Here is a 20,924-nt window from a genome sequence, read left to right as displayed (position 1 = left end):
TGTGTGTGTGTGCGCGCGCCAGTCCTGGGGCCTGAAATCAGGCCCTGAGCACTGTCCCTGCCTTCTTTTTGCTCAAAGCTAGCACTCTACCACTTGAGCCACAGTGTCACTTCTGGCTTTTTCTATATATGTGGTGCTGAGGAATCGAACCCAAGGCTTCATGCATACAACGCAAGAATTCTACCACTAGGCCATATTTCCAGCCCCTGATAAGAACTTTTTAACAAAAGTAAATTATAAAAATAAAAATTAAAAAGATTTTATATTCTAGATAAGGAATGTTATACTTTGTTTTCCCATTTGCTTTTTGCAGTATTGGAGTTCAATTAGGCAGATATTCTACCACCTCCAGCCCTAGGAATATTAACATTTTGATATATTATTCATTCTACTTTTTAATAAAAGAGAATATTTACATGAATGATTGCAAGAACTAATTCACAATATAAAAATCCCTCTATTAATATATTTGATTACAGAAAATATTCATAAAACTTAAGAGATGATCCCTAGAAAAAAATCCAAGTATTCCTACTTAAATTCCAACTTCACACTCAATATAAAGTTGTTTGTATTTCTATTATATCATGATTTTGAACACTACCAGTAAAAGAATAACATCTTTACTACTCAAATCACCTTCCTAATTTTCCTGTTTTTATCATTTCATGTTTCATCATTTCAGTAATAAATATCTTACTTAGCACTAATTACTTCATTTCTCTTTGCTATGGACACAATTAACCCCTATCAATTTTTCTTTCAATCCTTGCATCTTACTCTTCTTGTCCTCCATATATTGCTATCACCCTAGTTAATGTTAAGAAGTTAATGGTATCAACTATGTTAATACTATTAACCTCTTTATTGCAGTACTGGGTTTGAATTCAGCCTACCACTAGGTAGGCAGGTGCTGTACCACGTAAAGCCATGCCTTAGCCATTTTACTTTTAGTTATTTTTCAGATAGGGTATTGCTGCAGATACAGCTAGCTCTGGTCCACTATCTTCCTGTTTATGACTTCTGCATAGCTGGGATTCACTTCCACTCCTGGCTTGTTTTGGGGATTTTGCAAACTCTTTCCCTCAGCTGGCCTCCAACCACAATTCTCCTCTTAAAGAGTGGATGGAGCCAGGCACTGATGACTCATGCCTATAATCAGTTTGAGGTTGGCCTAGGCAGCAAAGTCCAGGAATCATCATCTCCAGTAAACTACTCAGAAAAAGACAGAAGTGGCACTGTGGCTCAAATAGCAGAATGTTAACCTTGAGCAAAAAGAGCTTAAGCATGGCATCCAGGCTCAGAGTTCAAGCCCCACAACTGGCCAAAAAGAAAAAAAGAGTAGCTAGAATTACAGGCATGTATCTCCACATCTAGCTAATGTACAACAATTTAAAGTGATCTTCCTGCTTGCATATCACTCAGATTCATGATGGGTGTTATCAGTTTTACTCCACAAGAGAAAAACATTTCAGTACCTCTTCATTCTCCTGTGGGGGAAAAGAAATCCCAACCCTTAGCTTTCAAACACATGAATGATACTTCCCTCTCCATTTCTGATCTTATCTCATTAATTCTGTAAAGAAATGTCATATACCCTATCCTTACTCATATTTTGAGGTCACCTTAAGCCTCTGTGCTTCTGATTATACTACTACGAGTAGAACTCCTCCTTGGGGTATTCTATCTACTATAAATTTCCCAACCTCATGGGAGACCCTCCAGTCACTCTCTAACTCCTCCAACCTGTATTTTCATTCATGTATCTCCAATTGTATTTTTTTGTCTTTTCTTTTTTTGGTACTGAGGATCATCTTTCATGTATCTTACATCCATGTGAAATTCCATGATGCCTGTCGCTGATATCTATTGATTGTTGATACATGTATATTACACAACATATGTGTGAATTGTGAGTATGTTTCTTATCTGCATCCTCCACGTAATATAAGCATTATAAGAACAAGGACTTTAGTTCACTATGTATTCCAACTACTCAGATTAGTTTCCACATGTAAGAGTTCAATAAATCGTTTTAAAAAGAATTACTAGACTTACTCAATTGAAAACTAATAGCAATGACAGTCCTGTTTTGTTCATATAACTTACACAGTGTTGTAGGAAGGTAACTCCATATTTAAATTTAGAGAAGAGATACACTGTAACACTCTGACATTCCTTAAGTTCCTTAAGTAGCAATTAAGTAACCTTAGCTGTTTCAGAATAAAAAAAAAACACAATACATAGCTAGCTGTTTATCATCAGTGAAAAAAACACAGCATGTACTAAAGTGTGTTTTAGCCCTAAAAAACAGAAAATATGCTCAGATATATTACCTGCTATAGGGCTGGGAATGTGGCTTAGTGGTAGAGTGCTTGCCTAGCATGCACAAAGCCCTGGGGTCCATTCCTCAACACACATAAACAGAAAAAGCCAAAAGTGGCGCTGTAGCTCAAGAGGTAGAGTGCTAGCCTTGAGCAAAAAGAAGACAGTGCTCAGGCTCTGAGTGGAAGCCCCAGGACTGACCAAAAAAAAAAACTTACCTGCTATGTCATCTACAATCTCTGTATATGTTCTCCTAGCAATATCAAGAAATTCATTTATGTTGGACCTCACAGCATAGCACTTCTGAGTCCTCATATTCAGACATCCTTTCATGTATCTTGCATCATCATTGATCACTGTTTTGATCTTCTCAAGTATGATCCCAAACCTAAAATTAAGGTAAAAAATATTATACATAACAAGCCAGCTACTTTCATTTAAAATCTCAATCACTGTTAATGACAGAAAACTTTTACTGAAATTTATTTCAAAATAAATAATGAGTATTTATAATTATATAAGAGCTAGGATGATGACCAGGTTAAACTATTTCATCAGTCAGGACTATTCTATAATAGTATGAGACCATTAAATACAGGTCCAAAATGTGCTAATAAACATATCTCTGAGATTATACATAATTGACTATACCTGTAAATAAAAACTACATCCCTAAAGAATTGATATATTCTTGGTGATCATGCTCTCAATAAACACTTCTTCACACTGCCTATCAATAATAGTATCAGGTACAGATTCAGAGAAAGAACACATTTCTCTCTGCCCTCAATGAGGGCCAGAGTAACTAAGTACACTGTCAGTGTAACAGGAACTTCACAACTGTCAGTAATCAGGTGCAATGATTATGCAAATCAGAAATCTGGTAGTACCTACTTACCTAACACTTTTCTTTACTATGTTTTGTGTTTTATATGTAGTTAAATTAGTTTTATTATTAACTTTACTATGTGGCCTTATAAAGAATACAAATCTTGAATCAATAAAGTAATTTTTAAGCGTAAAAAAATTTTTGCTCAAAAACCAGAGTGTGATTGCTAACAATTTAACAATACTAAAGTTAAGCTGTAACCGGATCCTATTCAACATGCATAACTATTATTTTGGGCCACATTAGGCCTTTCATGGTTTAATAAGGAAAATATGTTTTTATGTGTGTAAATTTTTCCATGGCTAAAACATGAAATACTGAATTTGTTCATGAAATTCAATTTTCGTGACACTCTGTCCATTACTATAATTAATCAATATATTGTAAGTCTAGTTTTTCCACTAGCAAGATGAAGTTTATAATTAGGATTTTGATTAATAAAGGAAACAGACTTAAGTAATTTCTATACAGAATAGGATTGGAGCTTTTAAAAGTCATTTATAATCAGATAGGAAAGAATATCTATTTTATTAAGTCAAGTAACAAAAACCTCTTGTCTTCCAAGGAACCATAGTAAGCTCTTAATAAAGTAGTGCTACAGTTCTTCAGAGCCATCTATTAAAGAAACAAAATTAAAAGTTACAGATAATGAATTATAACATTATTCAAGCATAGTAGTTTACATTTGACAAATAGTTTATCAGATGCATCCTTGCTTCATTTTCTCATTTTTATCTTCATAGAAATACTTGATTTATTTCTATTTTATAGAAATGTTTTAAGCTTAGTGGTAAAGTGCTTGCCTTGCATGCATGAAGCCCTGGGTTCGATTCCTCAGCACCACACAAACAGAAAAAGTGGGAAGTAGCACTGTTGCTCAAGTGGTAGAGTGTTAGCCTTGAGCAAAAAGAAGCCAGAGGCAGTGCTCAGGCTCTGAGTCCAAGCCCCAGGACTGGCAACAACAACAACAAAAACAAAACAAAACAAAACCAAAAAAAGGTTAAGAAGGTGGCTGAGCAGTAGAGTGCTTGCCTAGCATGCATGAAGCCCTAGGTTCCATTCCTCAGCACAACATAAACAGAAAAAGCTGGAAGTGGTGTTGTGGCTCAAGAGGTGGAGTACTAACTAGCCTTGAGCAAAAGAAGCCAGGGTCAGTGCTCAGGCCCTGAGTTCAAGCCCCAAGACTGGTAAAAGAAAAAGAAATGTTTTAGGCAAATTGTATTTTTCCCATTTTCCAGATTTAAAAGTATTTGGTTTGTGTCATCCAGTGTTTCACTTTTATGCCTTCCATCTTTCTAATCTTCTAATAGTTATCATCCAATTATTAACAGAAATAGGCAACTGCTGAACTTTTACTATCCACATAATTCTATGAATTGGACTAGATATACATTTAACTAGAAAAGTGTTTGGTATATTTGTAAATAAAGCAATTTCTTCATTCTAATATGCTAAAAGTAGGATATGAAATTTAATTTTGTTTGATATTATAGGTGGTTAGTAAACACACAGAAACAAGGATAAATCATAGTTAACCTTATATTTACCTCCTGTTATAATGTGATTTTAGACAGTATCTACAACTTTTTTTTGTTTCTGAACAGAAAAATAATTATACATGTGATAAAATCAGAAAGTTCACAGAAGCCCAAAGAAAAAACTAAATCATTCATGGTTTTATTACCTTTGCAAAAATACACTCCAAATATTTTGATGCATTTCCTCTATCTTAAATGTGTATCATTATATGCTTCTTTTCCCCTCAATGCCATAGCATGAGCATAAAATTTTTTGCAATATTTTTAATACCATAGTATACCACCCTGTGAAAATTAAATAGACACTAGCTCTAATAAATGGAGTTTAATCTACCTATAGTTTCTCACTAATATATAATATAGCAATTGACATCACCACACACAAGACCGAATCAACGTTTTTTTTTTTTTTTTTGCCAGTCTTGGGGCTTTAACTCAGGGCCTGGGCACTGTCCCTGAACTTCTTTTTCTCAAGACTAGCACTCTACCACTTGAATCACAGCGCTATGTCCAGCTTTTTTATGTGGTACTGAGGAGTCGAACCCAGGGCTTCATGCATGCTAGGCGAATACTCTACCTCTAAGCCATATTCCCAGCCCACTCAACATTTCTTAATAGCTTTTTCAGACAGATTTCCTAGAGGTTCTTTTACAAGATGAAAACGCATATGTTGCAGAAGCTGTGAATGTAGCTCTACAGTACCTCATACATTCAGCATATTCAAGGCCATATGTTCAATTCTTAGCACTCCCACCAAAAAAATAACAAAGATAAATTTTGTGAACATTTACTATAAATTAGGCAAATTTTTGTATTCCTACCAACTATCTAAAAGTTGTTTTATCTTCAAAATGGTAATATCATGAATGAAAGCTCAAGAAACTTCCATTTTAAAGGTTTAAAGACATTAGCTGGGCATGGAAGTACATGCTTGCGATCCCAGCTCAGGAGGCTGATGCAGGGAGATTATGAGTTCATAACCAGCCTGGGCTAAGAGCAAGGCCATATCTCCAAAATCAAACAAGGAAAGTTTTAAGACATTAAATTCAATGATGCATGATTGTGATTGGACTCTGTATCAAGGAAAAAAATGCTTTACAGATCATTAAAACAACTTAAAAAACTGACTATATGGTGTACATTATATAATGGTATTACACCTATATTAAAAATTCTAAATATGGGGCTGAGGATGTTGCTTAGCAGTAGAGTGCTTGTCCTAGCATGCATGAAGCCCTGGGTTCTATTCCTCAGCACCACATAAAAAGAAAAAGCTGGAAGTGGCACTGTGGCTCAAGAGGTAGAGTTCTAGTCTTGAGCGAAAAAACAGTGCTCGGAGCCTGAGTCCAAGCCCCAGGACTGGCAAAAAAAATTCCAAATATGAACATTACACTGTAGTTATATAAGAAAACATCCTTGGGCTGGGAATATGGCCTAGTGGTAGAGTGCTTGCCTCACATACATGGCACTGTGGCTCAAGAGGTAGAGTGCTAGCTAGCCTTGAGCAAGAAGAAGCCAGGGACAATGCTCAGGTGCTGAGTCCAAGCCCCAGGACTGGCAAAAGAGAGAGAGAGAGAGAGAGAGAGAGAGAGAGAGAGAGAGAGAGAGAGAGAGAGAGAGAGAGAGAGAAAACACCCTTGTCCTTAGAATATATATTTCAGTATTTGATGCTGTAACTTCCATATGATTTAGTAGTCATTAACAATAAGAATAATAATGTGTGCTTCACATGTAAAGAGAGAAAAGTACAGAAAATCATTGGACTATTCTCACAAATTCCTCTAAGTCAACATTATTTTCTAAATTAGTTTAAAAATGGTGCCCAATATGTTTTGTATAGTATCTACATATGAATTACCTTTAAAGGTTCCACAAGTTCCAAGGTATGCTTTAGGTATATCAGATTTGTTATCTTTGATTCAGCTACATTAACCTATAAACATGAAAAGCCAAATGTAGATAGTCCACCATAAGTATTTAATAAAAGAATTAGATTCCCCTTAATATTCATCTCTTGTTGCATTCCACATATATTTTAAAGCCTAGAGAAGATGGCAATCTAGAGGATGAGGAATTACTGACTCATGATAATAAATCTAACATACTAATCTTAGAAAAGCCTGACAATGAGAAGAATTTACATCATTATATCCAACTTTCATTTCTGTTTCAGCATCTTGGATTCAATTTAAGCTATAATAGCAAAAAGAGATAAGGTTCAATACTGAACAGCCAAGAAACTAACTGAAAAAAAAATATCTGCAGAAAGACATTTTGAAAGGCTGGATCTAAATCTCCTAAATATTAAAAAACACAAAATTTTCCTACAGGCCCTTGTTTGTACACATTCCTTTTTGAACAATGTTCATATTCTCAGTATTTCAAATTAACCATAGTTTTTTCCAAAATAAGACAACATCAATATTTTAAATTATATAAATACATTTTTATGAATTAAACTGGACTCTGTATAGACCTGTGCAGTGATATTTAGTCTGAGAAATGAGGAATTATCCTGTGAATGTATTAGTTTATCACTATTGCTAGAAGACATAAGAGTTTTAGGATATTTGATATAATGTCTTTGTATACATGTTTCTTTTTGAGGTTCTCTTGACCTAAATCTTCACTGCATAATACCTGGCCTGTTACTGTAACCATAGGGCCCAGTTTTTAAGAAATATTATAATGTCGTTAATTCTAAGAGAGGTGATCACATATCCTTTTACAATAATGCATCTCTAAAACTGTTATTTTAAAACAAAATAAAACTTGCCAAACACAAGATGTTATCATCACTACCTACAAAGGAGAATTCCAAAATTAGCCAGTACATTCTTGAAAAAGAACAAGGTGCAAGGCCTACACTAAATATCAACTTGTAATAAAAACATAATTATTAAGAAACCATGCCAACTGGGTTTGTTAGTACATTCCTATAACCCCAGAACTCAGAAAGCTGAGACAGGAGGCTTGTGCATTTACAACAATCCTGGGATAAGTAATGAGTTTGAGGACAGCCTGGATGTGAAGTATAATGAAAGAAGTAAAGCGAGAAAGAGAAAAAGAGAGGACAGAAGGAAGGAGAGAGAGAAAGAAAGAAGGAAGGAAAGAATGAATGAAGAGAAAGAGGGAGGTAGAGAGGGAGGAAGGGGGAAGGGAAGAAGGAAAATGAGGAAAATAAAAGAAATTAGACTAGTACCACCATATAGAGAGGTCAATGAAACAAAATAAAGAATCTAGAATCAGGTCCAAACATATATGGACATTTGATTTATGACAAAAGCTTGCTACCATACAGTAGGCAAACAGCTCAGTAATGAGTGCATATAGGAAAAAGAAACATGGCTTTATGGCTTTTTCTTTAATCTTTTTTTTTTTTTTTTTTTGCCAGTCCTAGGGCTTGAACTCAGGGCCTAAGCACTGTCCCTGAGCTTCTTTAGCTCAAGGCTAGCGCTCTACATCTTGAGCCACAGCGCCACTTCCAGCTTTTTCTGTTTATGTAATACTGAGGAATCAAATCCAGGGCTTCATGCATGCAAGGCAAGCACTCTGCCACTAAGCCACATTCCCAGGCCCCTTTTTCTTTAATCTTACAGACAAAAAAAGTCAAGTAGATTGTGTATCTAAAGATAAAAGGCAAAATAATAAAACTTTGTAATATAAAAAGGATAACTTCGTGGCCTCAGGTACTCTAACTTTTATAAATTTGTAATTAATGATTTGGTATCTGTTAAACACACAGCCAAACTGTTAGCCAAAGTTGTTTATTTATCCTCTGAAGTCTAATATTTGCTACACACACAGACACACACACACACACACACACACCCCTTCATACTATGTACCCTTCAATCATGAACCTCAACATCATGTTCCCTTTGCTGCCTATTAGGGTCATCTCTACCTGACAACTACTTCTGTCTCTGATGCTTCCTTGTGTGCTTCTGGCTGATGTGCTCTCTCTCCTCTTGGATATCAAAATCTTCTCTTAATGGCATCACTGTGTCTGAATTTTCATTCAGACACCTCCATAATTTATAATCCATGAGTACAACCAAGATATTGGGACACGTAAAGACTCCTTAAGAAGATCATAACAAACACTACTATAAAGAAAAAACTGATTAACCAGACTACTTTACATTAAGTGCTTCAATCTGCATTATATTTAAAAACTGACATTTGGAATTTAAACTCCCTTGTACAACTACTTAAAGAAAATGTAAAGATACACTGAGGATGTAGCTCAGTGATAGAGCACTTTACTAACAAGATGTAATCCTCTAGCCTTGAAAGGGAGGGAGGGAAAGTAAGAACTTCTGTATACCAAAAGATATTAATGAATCAAAAAAGATTCTTCTAGACATATTTAAAACCTACCATTTGAAGGCAAATAATTTACAAGTAATTTGAAGCCAAATACTTGACAAGTAATTTCAGCAACAAGACAAGGAGTAAGAAAGTAAGATGGGGAAAGGAAGGACACCAGGCAAGGTTGAAATAATGATCAGGCTACCCTCGTGTGGTACTGTAGCCTCGATCCCACTGAGACCTTTAATAGATAATAAGGAGAACATTTTATCAAAGGTAGCCCAGATGTTAGCCAAATTGGTAATTAAATCTCCAATTCCTATTAGCTACAGGATAAGAGCTGTTGCCAAGACAATTAACTCCTTAATGCCCTCTACTCTCAACTCTAACCAGAGAAAGTACTCAGAAGAAAAACTCAGCAGACTCTAGTATGAAAACTTCCCTTGCACAAAAATGAATGTCAACAAGGTATGGGTGACACATAAACAGCATCTAAACCATGAAACTTAGTGCCAAAACAAACTACAAAGTGGAAGGAGATATTAATTGCACATAAAGGTGTACTAAATTATAAGTGAAGCTGAGCAAATGACAAAAGACAAAAAAAAAAGTAGAAAAATGAGCAAGAGGTTTGAACCAGACTTAATTGCTGCCTAAATCTTTTTCAAAGTGATTGTGTTGATTTTCCCTCCCACCAGCAGTGTATGCTAATTCCCATTGCTTTTCTCCAAACTGATCCTTTCTCTTACAATTTTACCCATAGTGGTTGGTAGACCACCATGTGGTTTTAATTTACAATTTCCTTTTAATAAGGTTAAGGACCCTTTCATATGTGTAAGTCTGGTTCAAACCTCTTGCTCATCTTCCTACTTGTTGTTTGTTTGTTTTTTTTAATAATGGAAAGGGAGTAAACTACTATGAGTCCTATGATAGAAGACTGATGGTAGCAGGCCTCCTCTACTGAATTTCCTTAATTACTCTTCCTTCTGTTTTTCAAAGAGTTTGGTGGGTTTCATTGTGTTATCCTGTGGGTGTGTATATATGTATACACAAATATCTAAATTATATATACATGTACCTAAATATATATACATAAAATATACTTCAATCATCTTTATCCCTCAGTATCTTCTTTTCCCTCCCATGATAATTGCTTTTAAAAACAGTCTCTACCCTTTGTTTCTAACATAATTTTTATTTTTATTTTATTATGCAAATGTATTATAGTCTAATTTTTAAAAACTTGTCACTATAAATTTCTAACCTACGAAAATATGCTAATTCCTCAACTAAAGAAATTTGTATTGCATTATATTGCATAAAATAATTTCTAAAGTTTCTTCTTAAAAACATGAAAATCCTTCAAATATCAAGTACTTTCTCCACCCTTTTGGATATTTTTCTATTGTTACATTACATCAAGGTAAGTCATATAACTTATGATTGTATAACACCAAATGCATATGTAGTCATACCGTGTCTTGCTTTGGAATTTGGACTAAAACAGAAAGAAGCTGCTCTGTATCAAGGAATCTTGATATGACTGAAACAAAGAAAAAGAACATGAGTATTTAAGCTTCACGGTACAACTGAAAACACAGATAACATAAAGCATGATCCTTAAGTGATAAAATGGACCATTATAAGGGCAATCACTACTTATCTTGTCATCTCTTTTACATGTAATTGAAATTTAAAAAAACAATTAGTCATATCATATGGGATAGTCTTTATCATGGCAACAACAGAATATAGTTCAAGAATAAATCAATCATTTAAAAAGTATAAGCACTTATTATGGCCTAGCCTTATATGGAAATAATTCAACAAAACATGTGTTTACAATACAGCAAGACAAATACCATAACAAAATACTATAGGAAACATGTAGAAAAGATGCCACTACATGATGTTCAACACAGTCTTGGACAGTCAGAGTCATCTAGAAGGGGTAACTAAGCTGGAATGGCAAAGGATGTACTCAGTAAACTCAAGTGCAGCGTAAGAGAAAGTTTCAAAGAAGGAAAAGGAAATATTCTAGGCAAAGCCTAGTACCAAGTCAGAACATGAGGATGAATACATTTAAATGACTTAATGAAGTTCCAGGGCTAGAGGCAGGACTCAAGTGATAGTCTGCCTAGCAAGCACAAGACAGTTCAAGTAGGAGAGGGGGAGAAGGGGAGAATGGGAATGGGGAGGAGGAGGAGGAGGAAGACGAAGAAAAGGAACTCTAATATATCAGCACTTGAGCGATTAATGCTGAAGAATTTCTAGTCTAGTTCGATGCCAACCTGAGCTACCATGAGGTGGGGAATAAGGAGTGGAAGAATGAGTATATTTGGAAGGTAGTGATCCTGTGGAGGAATTCTGAGTTCAGTTACACTCAGGTTTTTGCCAAACCGTACTTGCTCACCACTGAGTCACTTAAGGGCTCCTATGCATTTTGAGTACTCTGCAGTTGAGAGAAAAGCACTCTAATAGCCTGAGACTTCTGAAACAGAAGGCGTATAGGCCATTAAAAGTCAAAGTACACAAAAAGTTAGAAGAATACCAAGAGTATAATGATGATAAACAAAACGTATCTACAACATGATCTTGACAAAAGAAACAGTGAGCACAGAAACAGCCATGTAGCAGATAAAGTGATGAAGAGAAAATAGTGCAGAAAATTCATTTTCCAACAAGTTTGGCTATAAACAAAAAAGGAAAAATGAAGTGAAAGTCAGAGAAGATGAAGTCCAAGGAAAGATAACAAAGACAGAAGACTCTTGAAAAAAAATCTTTATGGAAGAAGTCGGTAGGGAGAAAGATAATAAAGATGTAGGAGACAATTCAGTGAAAGGATGATGAGGTATAAAGGAATTAGCTATAGATTGGAGTATAATTCTACTTGCAGAGCCGGCACTAGTGGCTCATACCTGTAATCCTATCTACTTGGGATGCTGAGATCTGAGGATCACATTCAGAGGCAGCCCAGGGAGGAAAGTGAGATTCTTATCTCCAATAACTACTAGAGAACCAGAAGTGGTGCTGTGGCTCAAGTGGTAGAGCTAGCCTTGAGCTGAATAGCTCAGGGACAGTGCCCAGAATTCAAGCACCATGACAAAAAAAAAATCTACTCCCAAAAGAAACAAAAGGGCAGAAAAATGAGTGTGTATTCTTTATATTTTGGTATCAGAAAGTTTTAAAAATGCAATTGTTGGAGTTTGACCTTCATTACATGGTTAAACAACTTTTTATATATCTGGCCTAACACTAAATGCCAGACCACATAGACGCAGCTATAAACAAAAAATGGGTTATAGGTTAGAAATGGCCTCTGCCTGCTATTCCCACAGTCTCACCAACATATAATTATATACAAAAAATATATTCAACAACATTGGAATATTGAAAAAAAATAGTATACTATCAAAATTGAAGGAATTATACTAAAAGGTATTTGGAAGTGAACAGAAGAAACCTACTTGGGCTTTAAATGCTTTCTAGATTTTCGTGCTTGCTTCAGCAGCACATATACTAAAATTGGAACATACAGAGAAGATTAGCATGGCCCCTGCACAAGGATGACATGCAAACTCGTGGAGCATTCCATATTTTTGCTATCACTGTATCTCATCTGAGTACCCTGGATACTGTATATACTTGTATTAGAACTAGGGAAGGGAAAAGGAATATCAAAATTGAAAGACAAACGATAAAAAAGACAAACGACTCCAAAAGCAATACTCACAAAACCATTTGGTATAAACCAACTGAACAACTCATTGGAGGGAGAGAGAAAGGGGGAGGGGGGAGAGAAGGGAAATTAGGGAGGAGGTAACAAGTTATGCAAGAAATGTACCCAGTGCCTTACATATGAAACTGTAACCCCTTTGTACATCACTTTGACAATAAATAAGTAATACAAAAATAAAAAAGTGCTTTCTAGATTTTCATGAATCTTCAGTTTAAACTACCAAAACATAAAGAGGGGACATAAGAGAAGAGAAGAGATATGAAAGTCAGACCCAAGAATAGGCAATCAGGAATGGAATTAGCAATGGATATCGACAAGTTTTCTACTTGTAGATCTGAGAATAAAACTGCAGCATCATGCCTAGGGATAGGGCCAGATTCCATGGCAATTTTCTTGTCCAGAATTTAAAATAAATTCTGAAGCCCTAACCTCTTATTCCTGTGCATGTTACTTTATTGGGGATTTAGAGTTTTGCAGACATGTCCTCATAAAATAATGTAAAACCATGACACAACACAACATGACAACAGAGGCAGAGGGACTGATGGAGCTGTAACACAATAGAAAGAGACAAAGAAAGATTCTTCCTTACAGGTTTCAGAGAGAGCACAGCCATGCTAATACCTTTCCTTGAGCTCCTAGCTTGTAGAACAGTGAAACAAAAATTTTCTGTTATTTTAAGCTATGAGTATGTGATACTTTTTAATAGAAACTGTAAAAAAAAAACCCTAATATACTCATCTGATTTTTAATATCTTGGTAATAGTAATATTTATATACTCTGACATAGGAAGTAAATTGTTTTATGTCACTATTATAATTTTTCAATTTTATTTATTTTTAACTTAATTGTATTGTCAAGGTGATGTACACAGGGATTACAGTTACATACATTAAGGTAATGAATATATTTCTTGTCAAACATTGTTACCCACTCCCTCCCCTCATTTTTCTCCCACTTTCTGTCTCCTCTCCACACTCCCTCAAGTTGTAAAGTTCATTCCCAACATATTGTCTTTTGAGTATCCTGTTGCATTGGTTCACCCTTTGTCTTTTGTCTCACCATTTTGTTCTTCACCTTCCCCAAATCATATAAACATATATACAATAACCAGGGTCCCAAAATCAAATACAATGACAACAGGGGACAAACCAAAGGGGGGAAAATGAAAGAAAAAAGAAATCACACAGTACATTAAAAACAACAACAGGGGCTGGGGATATGGCCTAGTGGCAAGAGTATACATGAGGCCCTGGGTTCGATTCCCCAGCACCACATATACAGAAAATGGCCAGAAGTGGCACTGTGGCTTAAGTGGCAGAGTGCTAGCTTTGAGCAAAAAAAAAGAAGCCAGGGACAGTGCTCAGGCCCTGAGTCCAAGCCCCAGGACTGGCCAAAAAAAAACAACAACAAAGAGAAAACTCATTTCCATATCTTGGAGTCAATTTCAACTAGCAATTTTTTTACTTTTATTTTATTGTCAAGGTGATGTACAGAAGGGTTACAGTTGCAGGTAATGAGTACATTTTTTGTCAAACATTATTAACTCCTCCCTCGTTTTTCTCCCACTTTCCCTCCCCCCAACTCCCCCTCCCCAAGTTGTAAAGTTCATCTTTTAAGTTGAACAAGAGAAGTGTCATTTAACAAAACAGCATATCAGTAGAAGGTATTTTGATCTTTGTCACCCTCTGCAACAGTATCGACCCCCTTGGACTCAGGGCATATACATTTAATTCATAACTACACACTTCCTCCCTTTCCCTCTTCATTACTTACCCCTCCGTCCTTAGCTCCCCCCCCCCTTGCAAGTACCCATTTCTTGGTGCTTATTTTATTAGGCTTTGACTTACTGTACGATTTGAGCTCTCCATAGCATCTATTATAATTCAGTTAATTCCTTTGGAACTGCTTGCAAACCACCCAATGTATTTACTTATAGATTTATAGGCACATTCTTATCTACCACTAATGAGAAGCCATACAACCTTTGTTTATCTAGGTCTGGCTTACTTTACTTAGTATAATTCTTTCTAAGTTTTTCTGGTACCTTACAAATGATACAATATCATTCTTTCTAATGGATAAGCAAAATTCCAATGTGTATATATACAACATTCACCCACCAAGGGACACCTGGGCTGATTGCATATTTTGGCTATGGTGAATAGTCATCTATTGACAATTACCTAGTCTATACAAATGACCTAGTCTATAGAAATATTTTCTTCTTTGAAGATTACTAAGAAAAGAATTTACAAGTGTCAGGTGGAGTGGTTCATACCTGTAATTACAGTTACTCAGGCAAAGACATTGAGAGAATCACAATTCACAGACAGCCTGAGCCAAATCAGTGAGACCACATCTCAACAAAGTTGGGAGTAGTAGTGTGCGCTTGTAGTCCCAGCTACATTGAAGGCCAAATGCAGAAGAACTGTGCCCAAGAAAAACTTTAAAACTCAATCTAAAAACAACTAACACCCAAAGGGCTGGAAACTGAGTTTATTACCCAGGATCAAGTAAAATAAATCCAAGTATAAAGGGCCAACTAAAAGAAACCAGAGGGGGGGGGAAGAATTCTATACAGTAAATCAAGATGTAAAATATATATCTGATGTTATTTACTACAAAATTCAGAGGAAATTTTCAGAAAAATAATTTCCATATAAGAATATACACCTTTACAGCTAGCCTTTAAGAACTTAGAAAAGTATCTCAACCAAACTGACTATATTTTTTATAGTTTCTATTTATAAAAGTAAATGATGTTAACTTACCTGACTGAAGTCCAAAAAACAGTTCCTCATCTTGAAGCAGTTCTTGAACACAATCTAATCTCATGTTAATAGTTTCGATATCAACCAGTGGTTCTAATATATTAGAACGGAGTCTTCTACTCCCTCCAGGAGTCTTAGTGTAGTTCAAAACACCATAGAGAGTGTGATTATTCCTTTGAAAACCAAAGTTGGGAAATTTCATTAAGTATGCAAAAAGAAATGCAAGGAAAGTGCATTTTAATATTGCAATTAAATCATCCTATAGCTTTTATCAGTGGTTCTCACATAGTGTTAAACATATACTATATAACATAGGAATTCTAATGCAGTAAGACTATCCTATGGCAGAAGAGCCTACATTTGTGCACAGCCCCAAATATGCTGTCAATCAATGACATTCATTACTAAATTCATTACTAAATTCATTGCAATGTCAATCATTACTAAAGATCGACAATACTTCTTTATGCAAAGTGACTTTTTCCACAGATCAGTTATAGTATTCACACTCATAAAGTTCTCCAGTCCATGATATTCCACCAGTAACTGTAAGATACCAGTAATATACCCTTAAGGTAGACAGACTTTTACATTTATAAAAACGAGTATTCAGAGGCTGGGAATATAGCCTAGTGGTAGAGTGCTTGCCTTGCATACATGAAGCCCTGGGTTTGATTCCTCAGCACCACCTATATATAGAAAAGGACAGAAATGGCACTGTGGCACAAGTGGTAGAGTGCTAGCCTTGAGAAAAAAGAAACCAGGCCTTGAGTCCAAGCCCTAGGACTGGCAAAATAAATAAATAAAATGAGTATTCAATATATCATTTATCCCCAATGAAGAAGATAGGAAAGAATACAAGTAAAACTTCAATAATTTCTAAATGATTACTGTAAAGAAGTGAGCTACTGTCAATATGTATTTTTCATTGACTTTTGTATGACAATAATAATATGTACAAAATAGAAAATCCATTTTAATAGTCAACAAATATTTCTTGAATTCTTATGGTACTCAAAACCTAAGAACATATAAGGTAAACATGATTTCTACGCTAGTTAATGACTGTGAATAATTTTTACCAGTTTATTAGTCATGCATGAACAATACATAGAGGGAAATAAACTTATAATCTAAAGAAAATTTAATTTAATGTACAGAAGCTGTTAATAAAAAACAAAAATAAGCATACAGAGAATGAGCCGTAGAATTGTTGTTGTGCCCAAGTCCTCATAGACCACCAAGAAGACCACCAAGAGCCAGACGTTCCAAAATGCAAAAGCAAGGCTTTATTTAGGCGAGCTGCAACCCGGACCTCGTCCTACATACCGTTGCAGCAGAGGTTAGGAGGAAGGCCACGAGCAGAGTTTTACATGGATATTTAAAGCAAAAAATCACAAAGTTACAAAAAACCAGAAGTGCAAGCAGGGTTGGGGTGCGAGGACAAATCTGATTGGCTCGGGCTAGGGGTTCTCTAAAATTGGTCAGAGAACATTCCAGAGCAGTCAATGTAACTGGAATGTTCCCAAACCGGTTTGGCCATCTGGGAAATGGGCTTTATGGCCGGTTGGTTTCAGCACAAACATCCGCACAAACAACTTAATTCCTGGAATCTGTACAATTTCTGGCTAGTTTCACCATACACAAGCCAGTTCCTGGGTTTTATGTATGTGCTGGGTTATTCTTAGCTTAACACAAACAAGATAGTTGCAGTTTCAAGATGGAGTCGTCCTAGTCTTTCAGAATTAGTTTGGCTGACTGAGAAAAATCTCTGTTTACTTGACAGTCAAATTAAAAACTGAATGACAAAAGAAGAGACAAAGTACAGATATGATTATGTGGAAATCATGACATAATGAGAAGCTATCATGTTTTAAACATTTAGTATGCACCAGGTATTGCTCTGAGCCCTTTATATATGCCAATTCATTTAATACCAACATACAGTAAATGCTTTCATTAGCTTTTTATAACTGAAAGAACTAATGGCTCAATAACTATGTGCATATGACCATATAAAATGATGTTTATCGAAATGAACTCCAACAAATGGAAACAAGGGTTTTTTTTATTGTACTGTTTGCAGTTATTTTTTTCTTTCTTTTCGTTCTCTTTGGTTTAGTCACTTTTGTCACTGTTTGTTTTTTGTACCCTTTGTCTTGTATGTAAGTTTATTTGATTTGCAGAGGGAAAGAAGAATCACAGAAACAGTGGGACAAAAAGTGAAAGATTTCAGCAGTGATATTCACTAGACACTATGTTAGAAATAAACATTACAACCAAGGAGGGGCAGCTAAGGAAGTGGGAAAGTGGGAGAAAATGAGGGATAGCACTGTTCAAAAAGAAATGTACTCATTACTTATATAGCTTTAACCCCTCTGTCCATTACCTTTGCAATAAGATTTAAATTTTTAAAAAAGAACTAATGTACAAGGAAACTAAGTAATTTGTCCAAGGGCACTCTGGGCCTGTGTGCTGTCCCTGAGCTCTTCAGCTCAAGGTTAGTAATCTACCACTTGAGACACAATGCCAGTTCCGGTTTTCTGGTAGTTAATTGGAGATAAGAGTGTCATGGACTAGCTTTGAACCTTAATCCTTGGATCTCAGACTCCTGAGTAGCTAGGATTACAGGTGTGAGCCACTGGTGCCTGGCCCAATTTTTTTCTTTTTAACTATTATATGAACTCATGGAGGTCAGACATTACTTTTTAAATTTTATAATAAGAATTTTCTTTTCTTTTTTGAAAATTTTTTTCTTTATTGTCAAAGTAAAGTACAGAGTTTCATATGTAAGGCAGTGTATACATTTATTATCCAACTTATTACATCCTCCCACATTTTCCCCCACCTCCGTCCTCCCCATTTCCCTCTCCCCATCATAGCTTGTACAGTTGGTTTACACCAGATGGTTTTGTAAGTATTGCTTTTGGAATGGTTTGTCTTTTCATCCCTTTCTCTCGAATTTGGTATTCCCTTTCCTTTCCCTAGTTCCAATAAACATATATATAGTATCCAGGGTACTAAGATCAGATACAGTAAGAGCAGGGGTAAAACCATGGGAAGGGAATATGAGAGAAAAAAAAAAGGTACGGTTTCACATGGCATGTTGAAAATAATTACAATAATGATATACCACTTGTTTCCATAATTCGGAGTTCATTTTGCTTAGCATCATCTTAAGTCGAAAGGACAGTGTTACAGGAGTTTCAATACCAAACTTCAAGCTGTATTGCACAGCTATAGTAATAAAAAAAAGAAAAAACAGCTTCATATTTGCACAAGAACAGGCCTAAGGAACAATGGAACAGAACTGAAGACCAAGAAATGAACCCACAGGAGTATGCCTACTTAATCTTTGATAAAGGAACTAAAAAAAAAAATAGGATGAAAGAAAGGCAGCATCTTCAACAAATGGTGCTGGCAAAACTGGTTCAATACCTGTAACAAACTAAAACTAGATCCTTATATATCACCCTACACCAAAATCAATTCCAAATGGATCAAAGACCTCAAACTAAAATCAGATACCCTGAAAACACTACAAGAAGGAATAGGAGAAACACTTGGGCTCCTTGGCACAGGACAAAACTTCTTTAATAAAGGCCCAGAAGTGCTACAAATCAAAGAAAGGTTGGACAAATGGGACTTCATCAAACTGTAGAGCGTCTGCACAGCAAAGGACATAGCTTGCAAGAAAAACAGAAAGCCCACAGATTGGGAGAAGATCTTTATCAGCCATACAATGGACAAAGACCTCATATCTAAAATATACGTAGAACTCAAAAAATTAAATTCCTCCAAAACAAATCCTCAAAGAACCCATGGCCTCAATAAGACCTAAAAAGAGACTTCTCTGAAGAAGAAGAAGAAATGGAATGGCTAAGATACACATGAAGAAGTGCTTTACATCACTGGCCATAAAAGAAATGCAAATCAAAAGAACACTGAGGGCTGGGAATATGGCCTAGTGGCAAGAGCGCCTGCCTTATATACATAAAGTCCTGGGTTCGCTTCCACAGCACCACATATATAGAAAAAGGCCAGAAGTGGCACTGTGGCTCAAGTGGCAGAGTACTAGCCTTGAGCAAAAAGAAACCAGGGACAGTGCTCAGGCCCTGAGTCCAAGGCCCAGGACTGGCAACAACAACAACAAAAAAGAACACTGAGATTCTACCTCACCTCAATAAGAATGTCCATTATCAGGAAAACTAATAACAACAAATGCTAGAGGGGATGTGGCCAAAAGGGAACCCTACTATATTGTTGGTGGGAATGTAAACTTACTCAACCACTCTGGAAAGCAGTATGGAGGTTCCTCAGAAGGCTAAACATAGAGCTCCCCTATGACCCAGCAGCCCCACTTCTGGGCATCTACCCAAAAGATTGCAAGCAAGAACACACTAAAGGCACCAGCACAACCATGTTCATCGCAGCACAATTTGTCCTTGCTAAAATATGAAAACAACCCAGATGCTCCTCAGTAGACAAACGGATCAGGAAAATGTGGTACATATACACAATAGAATCTTATGCCTCTATCAGAAAGAATGACATAAGGAAATGGAAAGACTTGGAAAAAATTATACTAAATGAAGTGAGCCAGGCCCAAAGAAACATGGACTCTATGGTTTCCCTCATAGGGAATAGTTACATGCTTAGGATAGTCATAGCAGAAGATCATAATAGCCCAACAGCTATAGCTGTATGAATACAGAAAATGATGCTATATTAAGAAACTTAAAGTCTGTATTTAGAGTCTTTTAAAACTCTATGTATTACAAACACCTGAGTTCCTAATATATAGCAAGAACTCAAGCAATGCATATAAATAATGCTGAAATATAAACCTGGGAAGGTAAAACTGAGTGTAAAATAGTAATAAAATAGTAATAATTAACACAGTTGGTCATTAACTTTTTTTGGGGGGAGGGGCAGTCCTGGGGCTTGGACTCAGGGCCTGAGCACTGTCCCTGGCTTCTTCCCGCTCAAGGCTAGCACTCTGCCACTTGAGCCACAGCGCCACCTCTGGCCATTTTCTGTATATGTGGTGCTGGGGAATCGAACCCAGGGCCTCATGTATACGAGGCAAGCACTCTTGCCGCTAGGCCATATCCCCAGCCCCTGTCATTAACTTTTTATGTCATAACAACCTAACATAACAGAAAATCAATGACCGTAGTTTTGGCACACATCTTGGTGGGTGAGAAGGGATATATAACTTAATTTGTATTTCCCTAATGACTAATGATATTGAGCATCTTTTCATGTAGTTATTGGCTACTGGTTTATCTTTTTGTTGGAGAAATTTCTATTAATGTCCATTAACAAGTTTTGAAAACTGAGT

The 20,924-nt window shown here is 36.0% G+C and overlaps 1 protein-coding gene and 1 non-coding gene across 2 annotated transcripts in view; one reads left to right on the top strand and one right to left on the bottom strand.

Moving 5' to 3' along the window:
• Msh4 (mutS homolog 4) overlaps nt 1-20,924 on the bottom strand; it is a 61,620-nt gene that overhangs the window by 21,910 nt on the left and 18,786 nt on the right. The window contains exons 7-11 of the mRNA XM_048349945.1: nt 15,581-15,753; nt 10,542-10,609; nt 6,611-6,685; nt 3,765-3,829; nt 2,544-2,713 (exon numbers count right to left, since the gene is read on the bottom strand). Of these exons, the coding sequence (XP_048205902.1) occupies nt 2,544-2,713; nt 3,765-3,829; nt 6,611-6,685; nt 10,542-10,609; nt 15,581-15,753 (551 nt within the window). The remainder of the gene's footprint in view (nt 1-2,543; nt 2,714-3,764; nt 3,830-6,610; nt 6,686-10,541; nt 10,610-15,580; nt 15,754-20,924) is intronic.
• On the top strand, nt 12,562-12,667 carry LOC125355866. Its single transcript, XR_007211787.1, has one exon. It is a non-coding gene; the product is annotated as a U6 spliceosomal RNA (small nuclear RNA).

This window comes from Perognathus longimembris, chromosome 7 (genome assembly GCF_023159225.1).
Source record: "Perognathus longimembris pacificus isolate PPM17 chromosome 7, ASM2315922v1, whole genome shotgun sequence".
In the NCBI taxonomy this organism is placed as follows: Eukaryota; Metazoa; Chordata; class Mammalia; order Rodentia; family Heteromyidae; genus Perognathus; species Perognathus longimembris.
Note: the sequence above shows the minus strand (reverse complement) of the source record. Positions and strands in the feature narration are given on the sequence as shown.